We start from the raw sequence: 22,348 nt of genomic DNA on the forward strand, positions 1-22,348 counted from the left end.
CAATTAGAAAAAAGTAGATTTGATTTGTAAATCGATGCTGAGTGCTTTGTGAGTTTTGTTTTGCAATTTTTTACATCGCGAAAAAGTAGTACATGTTTTAATAGGTATCATAATTTAGATAATGATAATAAGGATAGTAAAAAGTCGCAGCTCACTGAATTACAAATTAAAGAAGCACTAAACACTTTAAATAATTTGAGATGACTTCTTCAGAACTCGAGAGCCGAAACGTAGCTTTATCCGTGTAAGTTCTAAATTTTAATAATTTTTTTAGATTTTTGTGAACATTGTATATATATTTTAAAACTAGTGGAGCACTGCGTTTATTCTCATATACCTATATCTTAGAGATAACAAATAGATGCTCAAGTATGATTTCTTGTTTGCATTGTATTATCATTGCAAATTTTCATTACTAGTTAATTTTTTGATAACGCCCTGGTTACGCCTCTATTGTTGTCTAGTAACAGTTTATAAATATTAAAGTAGAAGTTGACTAATAAACACAGTGAAAGACAATATGTTTATTTCATGTTTATGTGTTTGGGTCATATCAATACCCTATTAAAAATTAACATAAAACTAGGCTCTAAACATGAATTCATACATGGTTTTAAGTTTATGTTTATAAAAAATATTTAACAGGAGAAAATCAGCAGAAAACTTGGTAGTTTCATCTCAAGATGCAATAGGACAAAGTATTAGCCAAGCACTTAGTTTTTCTGGCATAAGCAACAATCAACAACAAGAAAACAGGTAAGATTGTTATTTTGTTATTTTAGAAACAAACTATGATAATTAAGAAAACTGTAACAATAATTCATCAAATGGTTTTTATTTTATACTTTTGAAAATAATAATATTGAATACAATATAAATTATATAAATAATAATAGAAATGTTAAATTATAACAATGCATTTCAATGTGTATGATTTGGGATTGATATATACACTATAAACAAATCCAGACAAATTTTAGTATGGTTGAATGTTTATATATGTGGTCTCAGTTAGCTATATATTCTCTGTAGCAATTGTGATTAGAAACTCTTAATTTTAGTCTGTATGAGCTTTGGTGAACAAATGTTATCCTAGCAATCTTAGAACTTACTCAAAATATCAATGAAGGTTTTGACAATATATTTCATACAAAGTAGATCTAACCTAAATATCCTAGTTTATAGGTTTCAAAACATTGGCGTTATCTTTAAGGTTTGAAAGAGGTTATCATTGATTTTTGTTTTGATATTATTATTATAATATTAACTATTCTCTTACATATGTTTATTTTATAACATAATAACAGATACAATAAAGACATTTGATAGAGAACAATAACACCAAAAAGCCACTAATTTTATTTGCTCTTGTTGTAACTTAATCATATCTTAAGAATTCTGTCCAATAGAGAACATTATTTGTCCTAGTTGGCACACTATACAGGTTCTATCTATATTTTAATGTAAAACTTTGGACTGCTCAGTGGCAATAAATTTACAACAATTACTTTTGCATGTGTTTAATGGCTATTCTTCTTCTGTATTGTCTGTGAATTTGATTTTGCAGTGTATCTTGATACAAATGTCTTGACTTACAAATGTTTGTATTTTGCCACTGTTATCTTTACAGCTCTCTTGATTAGAGTCAGATAAAATAATAATTATTACTCGTGGTTTCGAATAATCGCACGTATTTGCTCATTGTGTTGTCAGAATAAAATACTTAACACGTTAATTGAATTTATAAATACGACGATAAAATTTTAGAGAAATTGACGTACATAATCTTTAATTCATTCCTATGTAAAAGTGTTGCGACATATATATTATATAAATTAAATTAATGTGTGGCTAAGTATCTACTTAAGAAAATGGGTATTAAAGAAATTAGTCGTGATTCTTACCAAGTGCACTATAAGCAAATGGAGACCATGTGGAAAGTTCTTATTACTAGGTAAATCTTGAATTTTAATTTTATATGCATTTCACTGTATAAAAGTGTCTTACTTATCATTTTGTGTTTTTAACATATGCTTATTCATATATATATATCAACACATTACTTGTCGATCTATCTAATGAAAATATCAACAGAAGCAGCTAACTAATTTACATTGATACTGACAGTCTGAAGTTCCAACCAATAATTAAATTAGTAGTTTTAATAACGTTCGTATGATATTACGGACTGCTCGCGATTTTGCCTGCACTCTATGTAGATAGAAAAATACATTCTTTATTCAGTCGTAATTCACAATTTATGTAAAACAAAAAAAAGTTCCTCACGTCAACACTAAAAATAGCATTAACAAATTAAAAAAAAACTAAGGGTGCTGTTTGCCAAGTAGCCTTAGGTAATACTTGACAATACCTTAAGTGCAGTTGGGGAAACTATTTAGAGGCAGTGTTAGTCACGAAGTTGCCTTGAAAAACTGAATGTGTTGGATCTATTGTAACTCTTTTGTTCGTGCTTGAAATAGGTAAGTTTTCTACTGCGATAACCAACCGAACATTGCTGGTTTTGTAGAATCATAACATAAAAAAATCATCTGCGATTCCCAGGCCATTTTAGGCCTATAATAAAATTCACAAAAATCTCTTACTATATTATACTCACCCGTACCACAACACGCCTTACCAAATTTAAACCTTCTGCTTTTAAAGAAACTTAAAGAACATCCAACATATAAATTTTACTTCCATTAAGCAATAACATTTTATAGAGTAGACTGTTGAATACCTCATATGGCGAATATAATAGAATTTTACCAAATCGCTCCGACGTCTCATTATTCTGATGTGGAAACGCAGATATTATTATCGGACAAGGTCGCGCCCAAAAATAATTTGCAAATAACTATCCATGTTTTTGCTAACTGGCCAGTTCTTACAGGTAGTTTGCGTGTGGTGTTGCTTTAATGTTCAAACTTAATAGGTACGAATTTGATTTATGTGTTTATATTAATTACATATGTACATACATGTTTTCTTATATCTGTACTTTGATTTAAGCGTACAGTTTTGCTTACTTATTGTTGTAATTGCATTTAGAATAATTTAAAATTCGAATTATTTGCAAAACAATTTCCGACGCAATTATATTTTTGTTTTTATATAGGTATATAAACCGTACGTAGGTACGTAGAATATCAAATAGCTAAAGAGTAAATTTTTAAGATCCCGTCATCTATGAATAGTATATACAAAAGATTTTAGAAGAAAAGTTTATAGAACAAACTTTATAAAATCTATATATATATAAGGTTTAATTACTCGAATATAAATAACTCTTTTAAAATAAATACAGCCTTACAGTTACGTTTTCTTATAAGGACATGTTTTATTAAATTTTTGAAAATTTTATAAATAGTTCTTGTGTTGAGCTCATCTATGGATTTCCCAGTTATATGGATAGGGTAGACCGAGGCGAATCGGATCACAGGGCGAATCGGATCAAAATAAGAAATGTGTTGATAATTCAAATATCACATTCACATAGAACGCACTCAACCGGCGTTTTGTGTCTCTCCATTTACTGAGCACCTCCCGACATAAGCAGTATTTCGATCGCGCTTGTGGATCAGTGGCAATACCGCTCGTCAGCCACTCGGTTTTTTGTGTGTGTCGCAATTTGGCGCTCATCTAAGGTTACGTACTTACGTTTTCTTTGTGTCATATGACGGATTTGTCTTAAAATTTAACTACATTGGTTTATATTGTTAAGCAAGGTGTTAATATTGAAGAACCAATTCGCTTTTAACTATAATCTTAGAGGTTAACGTCTAAAATATTTATTTCAAAAGTCTTAATTATGGGGCTAATCGGATCATATCCTTAGGGGCGAATTGGATGATACTTTTAAACTGATTTATTACATGTTTGAGGTTATTGATTCATATTTATTTCATGACCACCGGAGAATGGTGTCAAGAAAAAATGAAAGAGGCTGTAAATTAAGTCCAGAACAAAGAGTTGACCTTGCGTAAAGCTGCTTAGAGTTTTTCAGTACCGTTCACGAGCTAACAGAAAAAAAGGACCATAATATATATGTGAATTATGTGCCCATAATTAAAATTGATCTTATTATTATATATTTTTACTGATTCCAAAGTTATTTAACACTATACCTTAAAATTTTGTTATATTTTGTGCACGATCCGATTCACCCCAAGAGTTGGGGCGATTCGGATATTTTCCTTTTTTTAGTTTTTAATAGCTTATTAAGAGAATATATGTATGATTTAATTTTTCAAATATTTATTGCATAGCTAATTGTTACTTCTTACGATTCTATCAATAAAAATAACATTATATAGCACTTTAGTATGATTTACTCAACCTCAAAGAAAAAGTGATCCGATTCGCCTCGGTCTACTATAATTAATGACTTCAATTGAAAGTGGAAATTCATCTTTCAATAATCGTTTATATTTGAAGCAAATATTTTTCATATTCTCAATTAAGATTCAAATCGCGATTTCCAGAAGCGGTGTCGTTAACGCTTGGTTGACTTCTCGGTTACGCAACGTCTCATTACCTTTCTTAAATTTGTTGACTTTTTTCACGAAATGGTCATCATCGAGAATGCTGGTGGCGAGATTTCTTCACATTGTTTTAAACAAAAGATAAATATGACGACAAATTTTAATTCGAGCTTAACCAAACATTAAATTTAACTAATGATTAAAAAGCCCCTTATTTCAACGAAACCTATCTGTTTGTAATAAATATTAATAATAAATAAAAAAAAATTAATGATAGCCGCCCAATTTAAATAAGGTTTGAGCTACCACTGATAATAATATTCAAATCTATAAGTATACAACTGAGTACTATGTAATGGAGGTTTTGGTGTTTTAAGGGAAGGGAACAAAACATTTTTTCGAGATTTGGAGGTTTTTGACTTATCGAGGTTCGACTTAACGAGGTTCTACTGTATAACTTTTTTGTCAGCATTTGAACTACGGTAATCGTAGGTACCAAATTTTAAAACGTCGAACATAAAACCTCCTTTTGTGTTAGTATAGAACTCCGGGTCAATAATAACAATTACAAATCTATATAAAATAATAAAGTCAATTACCTTTGCACGTTTTCTAAATCGATAAGGTTGGCATTGCTTTGTCTACATCTAGAATGTGGTAATAAAATTATTATTAATCTGTGTCCTATAATTCCTTTATCTCATTATGTTTTGTAAACTATTCTGAGCGTTACTTATGTAGGAATTTTGCTATATGATTTTATACTTTATAAAATAACCCAGTTGGCTGTTTTCACTTATCAATGCGGATTACTTCGCAACTGGCCATCATTAAACGGCAGATATCGTGTCTTGATAATTCGTGTTTTAATTTATGACGTCATATTAAAAATTAATATGTAATTACTTAATTATATGACATAAATTTGGTGACGAGAACTGCTGTTTACTGTAAGGCCTTACAGTAATTCTCGAAGAGTCTTCATGTTGGTTCTCTGTCCGTAGGTAATCCTCTTAAGGAATCTGGCACTCCCGTAAGATAGTGACCCTGAATTAACCAAGATACATAATGATAATTAACTTGACTCTCTTACGTTTCAGAAACTTGTCCAGGTCACCTTCTCCATCCCTTCGTATCACTGAGTGCAAGGAAAACCATTTGGACTACGATAATGATGGAGTAAGTGTCTTGTCTTGTAACTTTTGAGTTTATATAAGCATTATAAATATCGATACAATATGCCTCCTTTATATCCCATAGCACACATAAATAGAGAATTTCACTTACAGAATAGAAATAATTTCATCCATCTTACAAATTTTATATATTGTATTTTATTTTAATTTAAAATTAAAATGTAACACTGCTTGAAACAGTAAAAACTGGTTGATCCTTAATTGTAAAATATTTTTTTTTTTCTTTTAGCCTAAAATTATTTCCTGTTACACTGATATTATCCTATGTGTTAGTAAATATTTTCAACAGTTAGTCATCAGGAACCCTCTCCGGTAAACGCCTCCTCCAAGGTTTGGCAACTTTCTCTATCCCGAGCTATTGGCATACATGAGGACCCGCGATTTTTTGATGTCATCATCCCATCGAGCGTAAAATGTAATGACTTTTAATTAATTCGTATTATTACAGAAGAGTGATATTTCAATCAACGTATCAAACATCGCAGCTGGCGATGGTCCACTCTCTGTGGATTTGGGGTTGCCCGCCTCTCTTAAACCTGAATATAACAAGGTAAATATGGAATGTTACAAAAAATCTATCCAAATATATCGCTAAGTAGTTAATCGCAAAAATACTGGAAATACACAATTATATACAACAAAGTTAGCGTACACGCATTATAGCGCTCTTAGTGAAAATAAACTGCTGTTGATTTAATATCAATATTAACCCCGGCAGGCGCGACTTGATCAACTTCCTGTTTTTAAATAAAATTTCTTCAAAAAATATACAAGTGAATATATTACATTATTTACATTAAGACAAGGATTCCTTTCCACTTAAAACTTGTGATTTCTCTAAAACTAATAAAATCCTACATTTCTCAAGGTCCAATGCGTCGTTATTTATTTCATTGAAGTTGTTTCAGTGAAAACGTTTAATTTAAATCGAGTTAACCTGAATCGGTGTCCAAAATGTTTTATATCACACAGAAAAGACCAAAGGCGAATCGTCACTTGTAATTTTTCCATTGGTTGTTTTCTCCTTCACTGTCCAGGGAATCTTGACAATGACATTCAAAAAACCGAACAGAAAACAGGATTAAGTAGTTAGGGGCTAAATCTTTCCAAAAATACAGATTTATTACTAATTGAACAGTTTCAAACACTGCTCAGAATCATCAATTCGTTGTTGTTTTTGATCAACTGTGACCCCGCGTGGCACACACTTTGAACGGAGCTTATCCAATATAGCATATCCAATATATAATTCATCTAGGATATCCAACACGGTCTTAATCTTATCTTAGCTATCTTAATCAACTTCACTTTTCGGTTAAAATTATTTCGTGGACTTTTTTGATGTTTTCGTCGGCCTCTTTGGGGCGTCCACTGCCTCTCTTAAACTCAGCAAACCACTTCTCAGCGGTTGATGTTTCTAGTGCAGAGTACGAATAATGTTTATCGAGCCGAGCCTTGGCTCCAATAGTTGTTTTTTTTTCTGAAAAAACAATGCTTTTTTATCAATTTTATAAACAGACAAATGTTCATTCAGTCAAGTCAGTGTCTTTTGAAGGTTAGGGCTAACTAAAATTCATATTAATTAGCAGCTCCATCTATGTGTCAGCCTACGAACTTTTCAGCCCACCGTTACATTCTCACCCACCTGATCAGCCTCAAACACAACTTTACGTCAGAAGGCGACATCGTCCGCCGTTACTTAATGTACACTCACCTAGGACTAATCTTCTGAAAAATCACATACGTATATATACTCTTATTATTGTCCGTTAAACTGACAAAAGTTTTACTATTTGTTTGCGCAGTATAGTAATTAGTTATTTTTTCATTATAAAATTCTTTAGGTTGTTATTCCTAATTAATTTATGATGTTATATATTTTTTTATTTATTATACATATCTGATAGAACAGTATTGTGTAAATAAATAAATATCTAGGAGTAGTCTAGTAAAATATATATTTGCAGCAGTTATCCAACCCGGGATCCCGTAGTTCGGACGGCAGCGGGCGTGCCAAGAAGAAGAGCTGGTACAATTCCCTTTACCCCACCTACAAGACTAAGTCGGAGGACTTCAAACGACTCTTCAAGGATCTTCCAGACGATGAGAGGCTCATAGTAGGTGCGATATTTATTCGACACATTCGATAGAACCAAAAGCTGCTTTATACAGAGAGGTTGTTATAATTACCTTTATTAGATAGACGAACCTGAGGGTTGAGAATGTGATGCGAACAATGAAAGCGATGATTTGTTTGATTGGTCAACAGTATCTCTAGTCCGACATGATTTGTCCAACGAAGAGAGAAACTCTCGATTTGCGTGGAATTAATATTGTATGGGACTATTTTTAACTTCATTCCATACAAAGTCGCGAGCAGCTAGTCTTTGAAATTTAAATGCTTTTTTAATAACAATAAGCCGCGGTATATATTACATTTGTAGTCTGTACACTTTGTTTTAATTTCTGGTGTTGCTCAAACATTCATATATTGCAAGATGTTTTTTGTTCTTATCTTCTGTATGAAATTCCCTATGTAACTGTCAGCGAAAGACGCGCAAAAAGTTTCACTCACAGAAGAACGGACTTTTTTAGATTTTCTTAATACCCAGTCGCTGCTTTGAATTATTTCTAGGTACCCCTACTATTTCATTCGCCCATTCAATATTCACGAACGTTGCTAAAGGCTGGCTGGGTAAACTTGCCTAAAAATTGGCTTTACAGTCTGTTAAAAGCATGAAATCCAATTTCAGTAAAACATTAACTTATGTTATAGACTACTCGTGTGCAATGCAGCGCGATATTCTTGCTCATGGGAGGTTATATGCGTCCCAGAGTTACCTATGCTTCTATGCCAACATCTTTGGTTGGGAAACCTCTCTGACATTGAGGTGGAAAGATGTCACTGCCATCACTAAGGAGAAGACTGCGCTGGTAAGTGTTTGAGAAGACATAAGGAAAAATCTAATTATTTCGGATTGCTTTCATAATATTTATATGTATACATCTTTATTATTAGTAACTTGACATTTACGAGTTATAAATGATTTAACAAAAAGTTGTTCGGATTAATACCTATGGCTGAGTTTGATCATCAGACGTCGAGGCAGAATACGAAATTTCACCCGCATCACCTCGACGGCCGTCGTCCCACAACTGAGTTTTTTTTATTATGTCGAACCAGCTGCCCACTGAATTATTTCCGAACCAATGCGACTTAGGGTCTTTCGAGAAAAGAGCGTACCAACTCTTGAATGCCGCCAACGCACTCGCGAGCACTCTGGCTTGTCCATGAGCCTCCTGCCCGTTTGCCCCCTGCCCTGCGATTCTGTAACTCACTTTTCGAACTCACACAGCGGTTTTCGCATCGGCGGTCGCTCTTAAATCAGTCGTGAAGCAGTCATTTTATGATTTGGCATTCTGAAAAGGTGGTAGCCTGTAGTTTATTGTTTATCAGAATGCCAAATCATAAAATGACTGCTTCACGACTGATTTAAGAGCGACCGCCGATGCGAAAACCGCTGTGTGAGTTCGAAAAGTGACTTACAGAATCGCAGGGCTGTTCTAAAAAAAACATTATATCCGTGATTAATTTTTATAAAGTATAAGTTGGAAATTCGAAAGTCCATTTACAACTAGTCACATTTCGCAGGTCATTCCAAATGCAATCCTAGTTTGTACGGACTCGGAAAAGAATTTTCTAACATCATTCTCTGGACGGGACAAGGCTTATCTGATGCTGTTTAGGATCTGGCAGAACGCCCTCATGGATCAGCCCCTTACCACAACCGAAATATGGCAGTGGGTGAGTTGTTTATTTTGAATTAGTAAATATTAAGTATATTCTTTGTTTGTGCATTAATTTGTGAATATATTATGCGCCCAAGGCTTTTTGCAAAGTCGAATGAATTTTAGAGTTCGTGCATGTCTTTGTGCTGTTTTTATGATATACGTGAGAAGCTGTTCCAATATTTTTCTTTTTACCAAATGACTAAACCAACTTTTTTATCGGTTGCGATATGTTCTTTATATAAACTTAACTATGCTATAAAACCGATTTAAAAAAATGCGTTGTATCATACTAGATTTAATTTTGATGTGATTTAGAATGTCTTCTATTTGCATAAAAAATTAACTCATAGTTACAACTGCAAAGTAAAGGCGTATTCATTCAACTCCGCTTTCTGATTTCTTATTTGTAATTTATATTATTGGAGGTAGTGCCAGTCTCGAAAAGCCCTAACTCATACATCGACTTGCCGTCTCCACACTGCTCTGTCTTCCCCTTACCTCAGGGCATTAGGGATGTCTTCTTATTTAGTATGATCTAATTGGACAATTACGGCTATGCTGACAACGATGATTTACTATAACATATAACCTTCAATATCTAAGTCTTTCAGTAGTAGCGCTTCTGTCGCATACTAAGAATAACGTTGTACGAAAACTTAATACTGATATCACCAATAGCTACTGAATCTTAAAGTAGGACTCCAGGATTAGACTACTACGTAGTCGGTCCCAAAGTTCTGTCATAAATGGAAATAATGATAGAAACAAAAGTACTGATCAATTTTTAATGAGTGACATATAAATTTATAGTACATTAATTAAGGAATAGAAATAGCATAAACTTATTCAAAATAACCTCCCTTATTTTTAATACAGGCCCTTAAGCGCCGCGGCCAGTCGCCTATCGCAGCACGCACAATATTCATATACTAGGATACAAATAATAGGAATTAATTAAAATAACCATCTACCGTCCTCAAAAACTTTCGCGTTCTCATATAGTGCGCAGTATTGAATTATGTAAAATATTGGAAATTGTGGAATATTTTGTATGTGGCCGACTTGTTTTGATTTTAAACGAATTAGAATTTCAAAACTTGGTCAAACACCTTACGATGAATCACACGACACGAAACAAGGTTTTAAAATATTGTTATATTCATTTGTTTTAAACCAATTACATAAATTTTATATAAATTCGTAATTTATTTTAAGCTAAATTATACATAGATGCGAAGTACTTATTAGAAATAATTTCAAAATCATTGTTGTATAAGAGAAAAAACTCCTGTTTTCTGATAGACTGTTATATTAATAGGTAGTATTTTTCAAACCAGACACAAAATGTAACTTACTTAAATCTCCGGATAGTAACATCTCATTTCTCTTTTTATGCTATACTGATAGCGTCGAAGATTTAGAAAAAAGACATTGTCATCAAAATCGTTTTAGTAGTTTTTGAGATATGGGTATAAGACACATGGGAAGTCAATGCAAAATACCATCCGTATCACTTCGACGTTCCACAACTGAGCGTTTTCTAAGGCAGTTTCCGTACCACAACTATGTGGATCCAGCTGCCCACCGAAGTATTTCCGAACCAATTCGACTTAGGGACCCTACAAACAGCATACCATTTCTTAAAAGGCCGGCAACGCACTTGCGAGCCTCCTAGCAATGTTAGTGTGTGGCGGTGGCACTTAACATCAAGTGATCCTCCTGCCCGTTTGCCTCCTGTTTCATAAAAAAAAACATCGAAGTAAAATGTCTGTTGTAACTAACGTCTTAATTATGAAGTCGGTAATTTTTTAAATGAGTTTTTATAATTTCCAAAATCAACTCATCAACATCTTGATTGTAATGAAAGTAAGAACTTCTTGCTTTCCACTTTGCTTTATGTTTTGTTAATAGGTAATAGGCATTAAAATATATAAACCCATTTTTTATGAAAAATATTACGGCCAGTGTGTCGCGTGAGGTACAGCATTATAAATGTTAACATGGAATCAAGGACGAATGAACATTGAGATTAGTGTGTTGTCTTCTCCTGTATGGGACACGCGTCACTTTCAGTTTTGTTCGGGAATTAAATGTATTTCATTAAAAGTTTATAATCTTATTTAACGCACATTTTGGATACAAATACGTATGTATTAAAGGATATTTGATTACTCTTGGAATCTGGTACCAACGTTAGTCCGCAGGACAGGGCATTCTTTTGTTGGGTGACGGGAAATAATGCGTGTAATATAAATATAATAATACTTATTGGTTCATTCTAGAAGCCTACTGCATTCCATACAAACGAAAACCATACATTGTAAATCCTAGGTAGAGTCTTGGGAGTATCGCGAGCAGTAAATTTGCGTGCGGTACTTGATTAGGTAGAATTTCTGATTTAATTAAATATTGGTTTTGTGTTAGGTGCACACGTGCTACGGCGAGGAGCTTGGGTTCGATTCAGACGACGAGGGATACACGCGCGACACTGACGATCCTCAGCCACAACCAGACACCTCAGAGGTATGTCATTTCTACCATTTACCATTGCCAATAAGCAATATTGCTTCATTATTACTTCAAATTGTCGTCTTTCTCTGTGTGTGTTGTGAATTTCTAAATAGATAATTTATCTAAATTAATAACAATTAATTAATATGCCATAAAAACAATTGAACAGGTATAAGGAAGCGTGACTAATATATTATTTAAAAGTATATCAGATATCGTATTTGTTATCACTCACTATAAAAATATTATTTGCCACAATTCACTTCTTGGATTTCTTAATTTACTATCCGAATTATTTGAGGTTGGTATCTTTTAATACATGAATAATGAAAAAGCTTTTTCTTAAATTGTTTGCTTCCTAATTAAAAGTAGTATTTGTATAGCTGTTGTGGACAAATATAGAATATGATTTTGCTTAAGCCATACGATAGTTTATCTACGATAAGTGATTACGGTTAGTGATAATATTTATTTGCAATGAAATCATGAAGATATTCGGACTGCGTAACAGCAATGTAAGCTATCAATTGTAAATTTTCATAAACACTTTTCTTCTCCCGCTGTTATGTTTAGACTTTTTAAAGTCAACTAGATTTATTCCTAAATAAAAATACATTTCTTACAATTAAACAAACTATACTGCATACGTAGAAAAGGATGAACTAAGTATTAAATTGTTTAAGAAATACGAAACTTAATAACATTACTTTACTTTTACTTTTTGTATTAAAGAAGAGACTATGTTTTATATATTTTTAAGATTAAATAAAATATTGTATTTAGTTAAAATATTCGTCTATCAGGAGGCGGTGGATGCGTCGTCTATGGAGCACGATGGGCTGGACGGGAGAGATTTACGAGGATTTACGCCGCCACTTTGTGAGTAATTTTTTTTAATGATTAGATATACACCTATAGTTAAGATACTTTAAAATAGGTATGTGTTGCCTATACAAAACTGCTAAATCTTGATATATTTATTTTTATGGTACATAAACTTAATATTAAAGAGATTAATATATATATAATATACCAACTGGTTTCAGCTACTTATTCTGGTTCTTCAAATACAATGCAATAAAGAATTTCCAAGAGTTATGGAAAATTATATTGTACCATAATTCTTGGTGTTCATAATTGGTTTGTTCTGTTTGAATATATTTTTAATCTTAAGGAGCGTTTGTTTCGTTCTAATGTGTTTTAGAAATAATTTTTATATTTCAGTAAATGGTTCTGGTGAAAGGTTAGCGGTCGATGATCGGGAGGTAGACGCGCTTCCAACAGACATGTCTGACACAAGTGAGAGCGAGCCTGATAGACACCATAAGTATGTATTCACCGATTGATATTAAAATAATCTTTTGAGTTTTTAATATATAATTTAATTGAGGTTTACAGTTTTAATTAAACACATTCTTAAAGGTTTTGAAACTATTTTCTTTTTTATAGAACAGGCGGCAAACGGGCTCACCTGATGTTAAGTGTTACTGCCGCCCATAGACACTTACTTTTCAGAATAATTATACGTACAAATAGTTAACATTACACTCCTTAGTCTTTATCTTTTGATACTCGAATTCTTAAACGTATGTCAAAATTAAATTTCAAGAAAAAGGAAATATTGACTGAAGTATTTCCGAACCAATTCGACTTAGGGTCCTTCAAGAAAAGAGCGTACCAATTCTTAAAAGGCCAGCAACACACTCGCGAGCCTTCTGGCATTGAGAGTGTCCATGGGCGGCGGTATCACTTAACATCAGGTGAGCCTACTGACCGTTTGCCCCTCATTCTATTAAAAAAAATTGAGTTTACGTTTTGATATAATATGACGTTGTTTATTTTATTCGTAGTAATGAAGACGTCGTATGCACGTCAGCTCACACGGGCAAAGTATTGCTGGAGGGCGTCTATCCATTTCACATTGACCAGCTCTTCACGATGATTTTCACCAACTCAAGGTTCCATCTGGAACTGCTGGCTTTGCGAGGCGCCTCTGACTATGTGCAGGTATCGATCAAATATATTTTTCAGCGTACAACAAAACGTGCAATTGAATATTTAAATAATAGTTGGATATTTATGTATAAACTTCGCTGTGTTTGGGACTAAACGGAACACGAACATCGGTTAAAATTTGTGACTATACAAGTTGAATCGTATAACAACGCGTTCGAAGTCTCAAAAACAGAGTACAGTATTGGCGTATACGTATATATACGCACACTTCTTTTTAAACTAAATTTTTAAACTTACACGAAATAATTAAAAAAACATGATTACTAGATACTTGGTGAGTTCAATCAAATCTATACATAAGTAGACTTTCAAATTCAATTAAAATATTCTCGGGTTGTGTGTAAACTAACTCCTCTGAAACAACCAAGCTTAACCAATTTTTAGGAGTTTTTTATATATGTATAAAAAATTCAAGAAAATATGTTGTAAACGCGAATATCGTATTTTTTATACCCCTTAGTAATAATTTGCCCACACACACAAGTTAATAAACTAAACTTCCTAGTAAGTAATGTTTTGTTAGGCAAATTTTTTCTGTCATGTTTAGGAATAAAAAGTCCAATCTAACCTAAAAAGTCATAACTTTAAGTCTCAAGTAGAAAGGCCTTAACATAAGTAAGCAAGTATAATATGTTATCAGGAATTTAGGACCTCTACATGAATCAGTATATATGTTATATATCAATTTTCATCTCATGGCATGTTTTTTAAAATAATTACATTATGTTACAAATTATACGATATCCTTATTTCCAGGCCCCATGGCGGCCGCAGAACAGCGTCAAGTGTCGACAAGTGAGCTATCGGCTTAGTCTCACCTCAGGACCCATCGGGCCTAAAGAAGTTCACGTCACAGAAACACAGGTATTACTTAAATTGTATAAATGCGGCGTTAACGTGTGATTTTCAACTTTATTGACTTGTGTTATACAAACAATTATGTTTCTATCGTGACTGAACAAAGACAATTAAAGCAAATAGACAAATCATTCCTAAGGAAACGCCGTAACTCTCGTGGTAATTAGAAATTTGACGATGGGTGTCAGAAGCTGTATCAAAGGAATAAATATTTACCTAATTATTCATATCGGCGGCGCATATCGATTTAAAAATCTTTCCTACGGTCTGAGGCCAAGGCGAGGTTGCCAATCTTTAAATAGCGAAAACAACATGCAAGTTCGGCAACGCCGCAAATGTATAAGATGCGACACTTTAAGTATTTGTTGAATTATTCAAAAGCAAAAGAGACCCAAACAATGACGTAAGATATTGCAATTGGTCAATATTAACTTTCATAAAATGGTAATACTATTATCATAACTCATATTTATTACCTTTGTATAGTTTTAGATCTTGGGTTGAAATAACAATATTATTGGTAAATAAATTGATACATATTATTGGAATTGCGAGGATTTTTTTTTATTTGTTGAAACAGTTCTCTATACTAGCTATTATTAATTTATTTAAGATTTTATTGGATAAATCCCTCAAAAATACTCATATTTATACATTAAGGTAATGATTATAACGTATAGAGAAGATGGACCAAACAAAAAATATTTAATAATCATTACATTTTTGCGCAGTAGGCGCTGGATTATTATACATTCTCTAACCATAGTATTATAACATACAATGCTATATCGCATTAAGATGCATTTTTCACGGGACCGAACCGTCGACATGATAGAGTGTGGCTAATGAAAGAAGATAACGAAAAAGCGCGGCAATTAAAAAAAGAATAGTATGGTATCCCTAAAAGTTTGATTTATTTTGTGGATTAAACTGATACTTTTTACATTGATAGTTACTGTATTTCTTTGAAATTAAATATTATACGTATTTAGTATTTTACTATTGATACTTAAAATGACTAGCATTGCATGGAAAACTAAAACTATATTTATTATAAAACACAACTTTATTCGGAATAATAAAATCCTGCGAAAGAAACGAAATATTCTATAAAATAAAACAAAGTTTAGGCTATTATACCTGTTAACTATTCGGAAAAAATATATAATAGAAATAAAAATGAGTATTTTGCATGAAGTATCAAGACAATAAATCATACTAACCTAAGAAATTCAATGACATTCTGTGTTGCCATCCGAAAGTTTTCAAATAATTCAATTATCTTCTTTCATTAGCCAGACTCTACCTACATTTAGTTTCGACGTTTCGACGTCCGTCGTATATTTCTACAATGCCATGAGTGTTGATTATTTATTTTGTTAAGCTTTTTATAATATATAAATAAGTTTATTGGCAGTTCTTCGCTTTCGTCTACGCCCTTGATTTGAGAACTGGCAGTAAATGTAAAATTAGAAGAATTTAATATGTATTTCTTTTTTGACGTTCATAAGTGTACATTGTGTTACCTTTATGAATATCGTTTAACTATTTTGTATGTTTATGTTTTATTGTTGTCTTCTGCCACAGGATAAATGGATTTAGAATTAACTTAGGGCTTATTCTCTGAGATATGCTGAGTACCTCTCTCTATTCTTGACGGCACTTCTACTATTGCTTATTATATTTTTCTTTTTTTTAAAGTTATTATTGTCTCCACTATATTTTTGCGTCCCGTATAAATGTAGTGTTAGAAGAAGAAGATAATTTTTTGCCCGTACATTGAAATGTTTCCATATCGCTACATACGCTGTTCTTTTAGCGTCTCTGTATACAGATTACTCCATTTAATTAAATGTTTTCAGACAATGAACAAATGCTCGAAACCGGGATGTCTGTACTCAATCAACTGTTCAAGCGAAAACACGGGTATACCTTACGCGGATTACTTCAGCGTGGAAGCCCATTATTGCTTGAGACGGGAAGGGGATGGCACACGACTCACAATATACGGCTGGGTTGATTATAAGAAGACCATGTGGCCTATGGTTAAAGGTATTCTAGTGTTTGTAGAGCTTGCTCGTTTTGGTATATGCTAAATTGGTTTTAATGGTCAGTATCGTGTGCCTACATGACTATAAACGTATTGATGTTTTTAATATAGATCGGTATTGTACCAACACTCATATTAAATACATCTTCCAACATAGATGTCTTGTCAATAACTTTAAGCATCCAATAAAACAAAAACTTCACACTGAAGTTTTTCTGAACCAATCCGACTTGGGTCCTTCATGAAAAAACTATATTAATTTTAAAAACAGGCCACGCACTTGCGAACCTCAAGTAGTGTGACTGTCCATGGGCGTCTGTGTGACTTAACTTCTAGCCTGATGAGCCTCCTACCTGTTTGTCTCTGGTTCCATAAAAAATACAAATAAGACGCTATTTTTCAAATGTAAAATAATAATGTTGTAGCTACATTTATAGAGTTTATTTGAAATTAATAACTTCTATAAAACCTTAAAATTATAATCACAAAGTCAAAATCGTATCCGGTTTTGTATCGCCTTCATTAATGAACCTCAAATATCTATCAAATATTTTGTCTATCTAATAAATAAGTAGTTTGAATACATCAGTTGTTGACCTTGACTCTGCGTTGACGAATCATGGTTTTATATATGAATTTGATTTTCGTAGCATTCCTAGAAAAGAACACAATGAACGGTATGGAAGAGTTCTCTCGTAAGCTGGAGACGCAGCTGCGAGCGCAGCTTGCGCCTGCGCCGCCCGCCGCACGCGCACGCAGACGGAGGCGGCATGACGGTTAGTAAACAGGGTTTAGATTGCTCTGTGGACTTATATATTTAGTTGTTGTAAGCCTGAGATATAAGAGATTAAAAAATGATAACGTTTACATACATCGTCGGTATTATTAGTTATTATTATTAAACGTGATTTTACTTTTAGTTATCGGTACAAACCTCCTCCACGACTTGTCGGATACATTTTATCGGATTATTTGCAATATTATCGGGTTACGGGGAATTTAATTTGATGACGTTCCTTTTTTTCAACATGTATTACTATGCTAAGTTGCCATATTTTTTTATTATAATAATATTTTTATTTTATTCCTACGCAAAACAACGAAAAATTATGAGTAATAAATTATATGCTCAATATTTCATATCACAAGGGCTTTGGATCTGTTGAAGGGAACTACGTTAGTCGTATCTCGTATAGCAAAAGCAGGCTAGTACTTATGTCTTTTTATGACATTGTATAATATGTTATTTATTTTTCTTCTTCTAAATGCTTTCCAGTGAAATGTGAGGAAATCTACGGTAAATACTACTGTGTTTACTACTCTTTCCTCGGAAGATAACGCTAGAGAAACAGCATGACAATTCTCGCTAATCATTCATTACAACATATCTAATTTTGTGTGAATCTGTCATTTTATTAAATCTCATGTGGCTCATGTGTTCTGAAATATCTCTTAGTAGATAAGTTACTCAGATTTTTTTCTTTCTTTAGTAACTTATAAATATATAGTAATACTGTCTTTGTTTTCCGCGAATACACTTAAATAAATCTTTAACAGATATATTTAATAGAGAAGATGGTGTTTAAAATCTCTAGCTTTTGGTATTAGTAGAAATGAATTAACACCCCAGATGAGAGAAAAAAACAATAGGGCGGAATAAGTATTTTATGTTAGGAATCAAACTTTTTAAATTTGTTTTAATTTTATTTTTATTATTACTATGTAGGTTAAGAAAATTGCAAATACTGTATTTTTAATTTTTATGTTTAGGATTTATTATCCATTTGTAAATATTATTCTAGCTCTTTATTTCTGTTAATCATCTAATAAATTTGCGTAACCATGCATTAAAGAAGGTTTACTCAAACACAGAGCTCAGTAACAATTATTATGTACTTACAAATACTACGTCATATTATGTTACGCTCTAAGGGTGAGATCTATAGTGCGCACTTAGACTTTGCTCAGACTTAACCACAACCATTCTTTACTTTTTTAAAGGATAATAAAGAAGGTATTGCATGAAATGAAACATCAATTTCTGTCTTAGCTTGAGCTTAGCTTAATCTCACCGTTAAAATGTCTATAAATATACTAAATCATAGTTTAACCTTAGTGTTTTTCGTAAGTAAAGTCTGAGCAAAGTCCAAGTGCGCACTATAGATCTCACCCTAAGTATAAGTTTCATCATGCGAGTACTATTAGCATGATAAATCTTAGTACCTCAGGTTACGTATTAAATATTGTTTTTCAATTGTGACGCAGACAAATTCTAGTAAGCGTACTGTGACACCCATAAATATTGATCACAATACTGAGTATGTAAATTATGTTAAATTAACTTTTCAATTTATAACATATTGGACAATAGTATGTTAATCAAATGACCACAACTGATGATCCGTCATCCGACTTTTTTTTTGTCGTTTTTACCGAATATTTAGTTTCTTGTAATAACGTTGATTTGTCATTCCGTTGCCAGTGTCATCCTCCCCCCTTCCGGTGGTGTCGAGTTCAGTCCCTCTGGGAACGTCTCTTCCGGTTCGGCCCGATGCTGGCTCACGTACCGCGCCCTGGCTGCTCATGTCGCTCGTACTGCTGCTCGCTATCAACGCACTCCTCTACTGGAACCTCTACTACGCCGATAGGACCATCGACTTTGACGATTTACAGACTAGGTACCTACTTACTATTATCTATGAACTGAATTGCGTAATTTTCTTGAGTCTTTGTGCTTTCGAATCAGAAATCATTATTTTTCCACAAGGTAACCAGAACCTCCCAGGTTTTAAATCGATTTATATTTTAAGAACGAGAAAAGAAATTGGGAACATTGACCGTCAAAGTGTCTCCAACACCACCATATAGTTAAAAATTCCTAGATTTTTAATTTCAATTGTTTGACATAAACTGTTGGCAATTTAAAATATATTACAATGGAAAGGTTCTACTTATGCTAAAAACAGTAATAAATTTCTGAAATAACCTGAAAAATTAAATTTCCAGGCTAAGCTCTGCACGTACATCTGAAACGGCAGAATGGTCGGCGCAATTAGCGCGACACACGCTCCGGCAACGACACCAATTACTTGCTTGGCGAGACGCACTCGCGAGGACTGTCGCACATCTCACACAGGTAAGAACAAAATATATATAGATCATAATCTGAGATAATGATTTTGCTTGCCTTGCAATTTAAAATAAATGTTTTATAATTTACAGAATAAATAAATAAATACAGAATCGTAATTAACTAAAAATAATTAATAAATTATATGTTTGTATTCTACATATTTAGGGTATGAAAGTTAGTGACCAGTAATTACTTGTAAATTTAATACCTTCAGACGGAACAAGCGCTATCGAAACTTTTAGAAACAATCAAGCCGGTCTTGGAAAAAGCAGAAGGCGACGACCAAGGACATAAAGAACTGTGAAGGGAATTTAGGAATAAATTAGAGAAAGTGAATTGACAGCTGGACTGCTTTTGAAATGTTTCACGAACTGATTCGTTCGAAATTCCTTATATTTTTAGCGCACACCTGAACGAATCCGTATCTGATTATATTAATCGTAGATAAATTAATTACGTTCTCAAATATGAATGGCCCATATAGTTTTAAAATGTAGGAACGGATCGATGGCCTCTGCCACAAAAGATCCAAAGATAATCAGTTTATATTATGGTAGGCCGTTACTTAAATTGTTCAAGGATTATTCAATAAAAATATTCTTATTGATGTTGACTGTTAAAATTTAAATAATGTTAATTAAATTTTTAAACTGACTACATGTGTACGATACATATTTAAAGTACATATATTCCGCCAAGTTTGTAAACTCACAATTCCATTTTTTTCGAATTACCAATATTTATGTTCTTTATCAAGCCAAAATTGTGATTCCTTTCATCACACAATTTATTTAGCAAGTATTTTTTTATATTACGTCAATAACACTATATTTTGTTTTATAAAAAATATTTTTAATAAGGTGTTTTACGTAAAATGTGATTTGTATAATGTTGGAAATGTTACCGTTTTGTATTATGTTTATGTATATTACAATCTTTTAATGAAATTATATAAGAACTTTAAATTTCGATAGTTATGACTTCTTTGGCACGGTTGAAACGTGTTTAAAACCAGTTTACTTAATATCTATCAGGACATTTATATAGGTAATAGAAGTATGATGTTCTCATATTACTGTTGTATCATATTCACCACTTGACGATGTCAATTTAAAGTTGGATCTTTAGCTTTATTTATTGTAAAATTAGAAATAAGTTATTTTACCTTTATTGATACTTACATTTTAATGACCGTTGCCAATCTCAATTAACTACCGGATATCTTAATAATATAACATTATTTCAATTGATTTGTTGGGTTTAGTTAACTGTGGCTTTGTATCTACCAAAAACTACATCACATTGAATAGCATTTTCCTTAAGCGTTTGCTATCACAAATGTTAAGGTATATATGAGATTTATAAAAATAAAGATAACCTCATTACCCTTACATGTTTTCCCTTAGATGATAATTTAATATAGTTGTACATAAAATCTTAATTTAGTTGTAGTAAAAATGTTCAATGTTGATATTTGAGATAAAAACTATATTTTGTTGTACTAGATCTCCTTGGAAAATGTATATTGGTGCTGTTTTTTTACTTGTGTTTATCAAATTTCGTGCAATTCTCGTACAAAACCCATTAAATTTACCAGTTTAGTTAACAACCTTGTTATTCGAATCCTAAAGCTTTTGCTTCTTGGTACGAGAAAAGTTTTTTTATAAGTATGTTGGGATGTCGAAACATGGTTTTACAAGTAGAATTAAGATAGGACCACTTGAGTGAATCATGTACAAATAGATTTATTTCCAGCTAGTAGCCAAACATTCCAAGTGTCATCCAGTATACAAGTGATATCTGCTAACTCGCAGTGTGCAATAAAATTGTGTAAAATAGTTTTAAATTTGTTAAATATTATATGAATAAAGAGATTTAAGAAAATTTACATAAAAGATATTATTTATAAAGAAATTACAATATACTTTCTATTTCGTCATTAGTAATAACACCATATTTAAAACTATCAGACATGATAATTCCTAATATCTACTAGTTTCTCATTATCTTGCCAAAATTAGATCATTTTGAAAATTGCACAAAATTCATCTAATTTTAAGTTATATTCTCAGTATTGAATAAACTATTTTATGAAATTTTTGAGTTTCTTTAAATAAAACTACCAACTCCAGATTTTTTATTTATTTATGCAATGTATTCCAGGACTGTCTCCACTGTCTCCAGATTTGTAGTTCTGGTCCAAATGGGTTCAACAATTAAGTTTAATGTAAACAGCTTGACTGGTGTCTTGCTTAATAATGATCATAATCACCTACAGGTTTTACTTACCACCTCGTGCACCTATAAA

General features: G+C 32.4%; 1 protein-coding gene across 4 annotated transcripts; it reads left to right on the forward strand.

Annotated features, from left to right (window-relative positions):
• The first annotated feature begins 12 nt into the window (after positions 1-12).
• On the forward strand, positions 13-22,136 carry LOC125052180 (protein Aster-B-like). Of its 4 annotated transcripts, none has more exons than XM_047652834.1 (17): positions 13-244; positions 646-756; positions 5,585-5,663; positions 6,129-6,230; positions 7,648-7,801; positions 8,457-8,614; positions 9,333-9,485; positions 11,897-11,995; positions 12,787-12,862; positions 13,208-13,310; positions 13,834-13,990; positions 14,756-14,863; positions 16,720-16,909; positions 17,567-17,683; positions 19,390-19,585; positions 19,914-20,043; positions 20,255-22,136. In XM_047652834.1, exons 1-17 carry the CDS (start codon positions 201-203, stop codon positions 20,342-20,344), a joined length of 2,067 nt encoding a protein of 688 aa, XP_047508790.1. In that variant the 5' UTR covers positions 13-200; the 3' UTR covers positions 20,345-22,136. The 4 variants fall into 4 exon arrangements, with proteins under 4 accessions (XP_047508790.1, XP_047508789.1, XP_047508787.1 ...); XM_047652833.1 differs by having other exon boundaries at positions 7,651-7,801; positions 17,558-17,683; XM_047652831.1 differs by having other exon boundaries at positions 14-244; positions 17,558-17,683.
• Positions 22,137-22,348: the final 212 nt, after the last annotated feature.

This window comes from Pieris napi, chromosome 9, assembly GCF_905475465.1.
Source record: "Pieris napi chromosome 9, ilPieNapi1.2, whole genome shotgun sequence".
NCBI classification, from domain to species: domain Eukaryota; kingdom Metazoa; phylum Arthropoda; class Insecta; order Lepidoptera; family Pieridae; genus Pieris; species Pieris napi.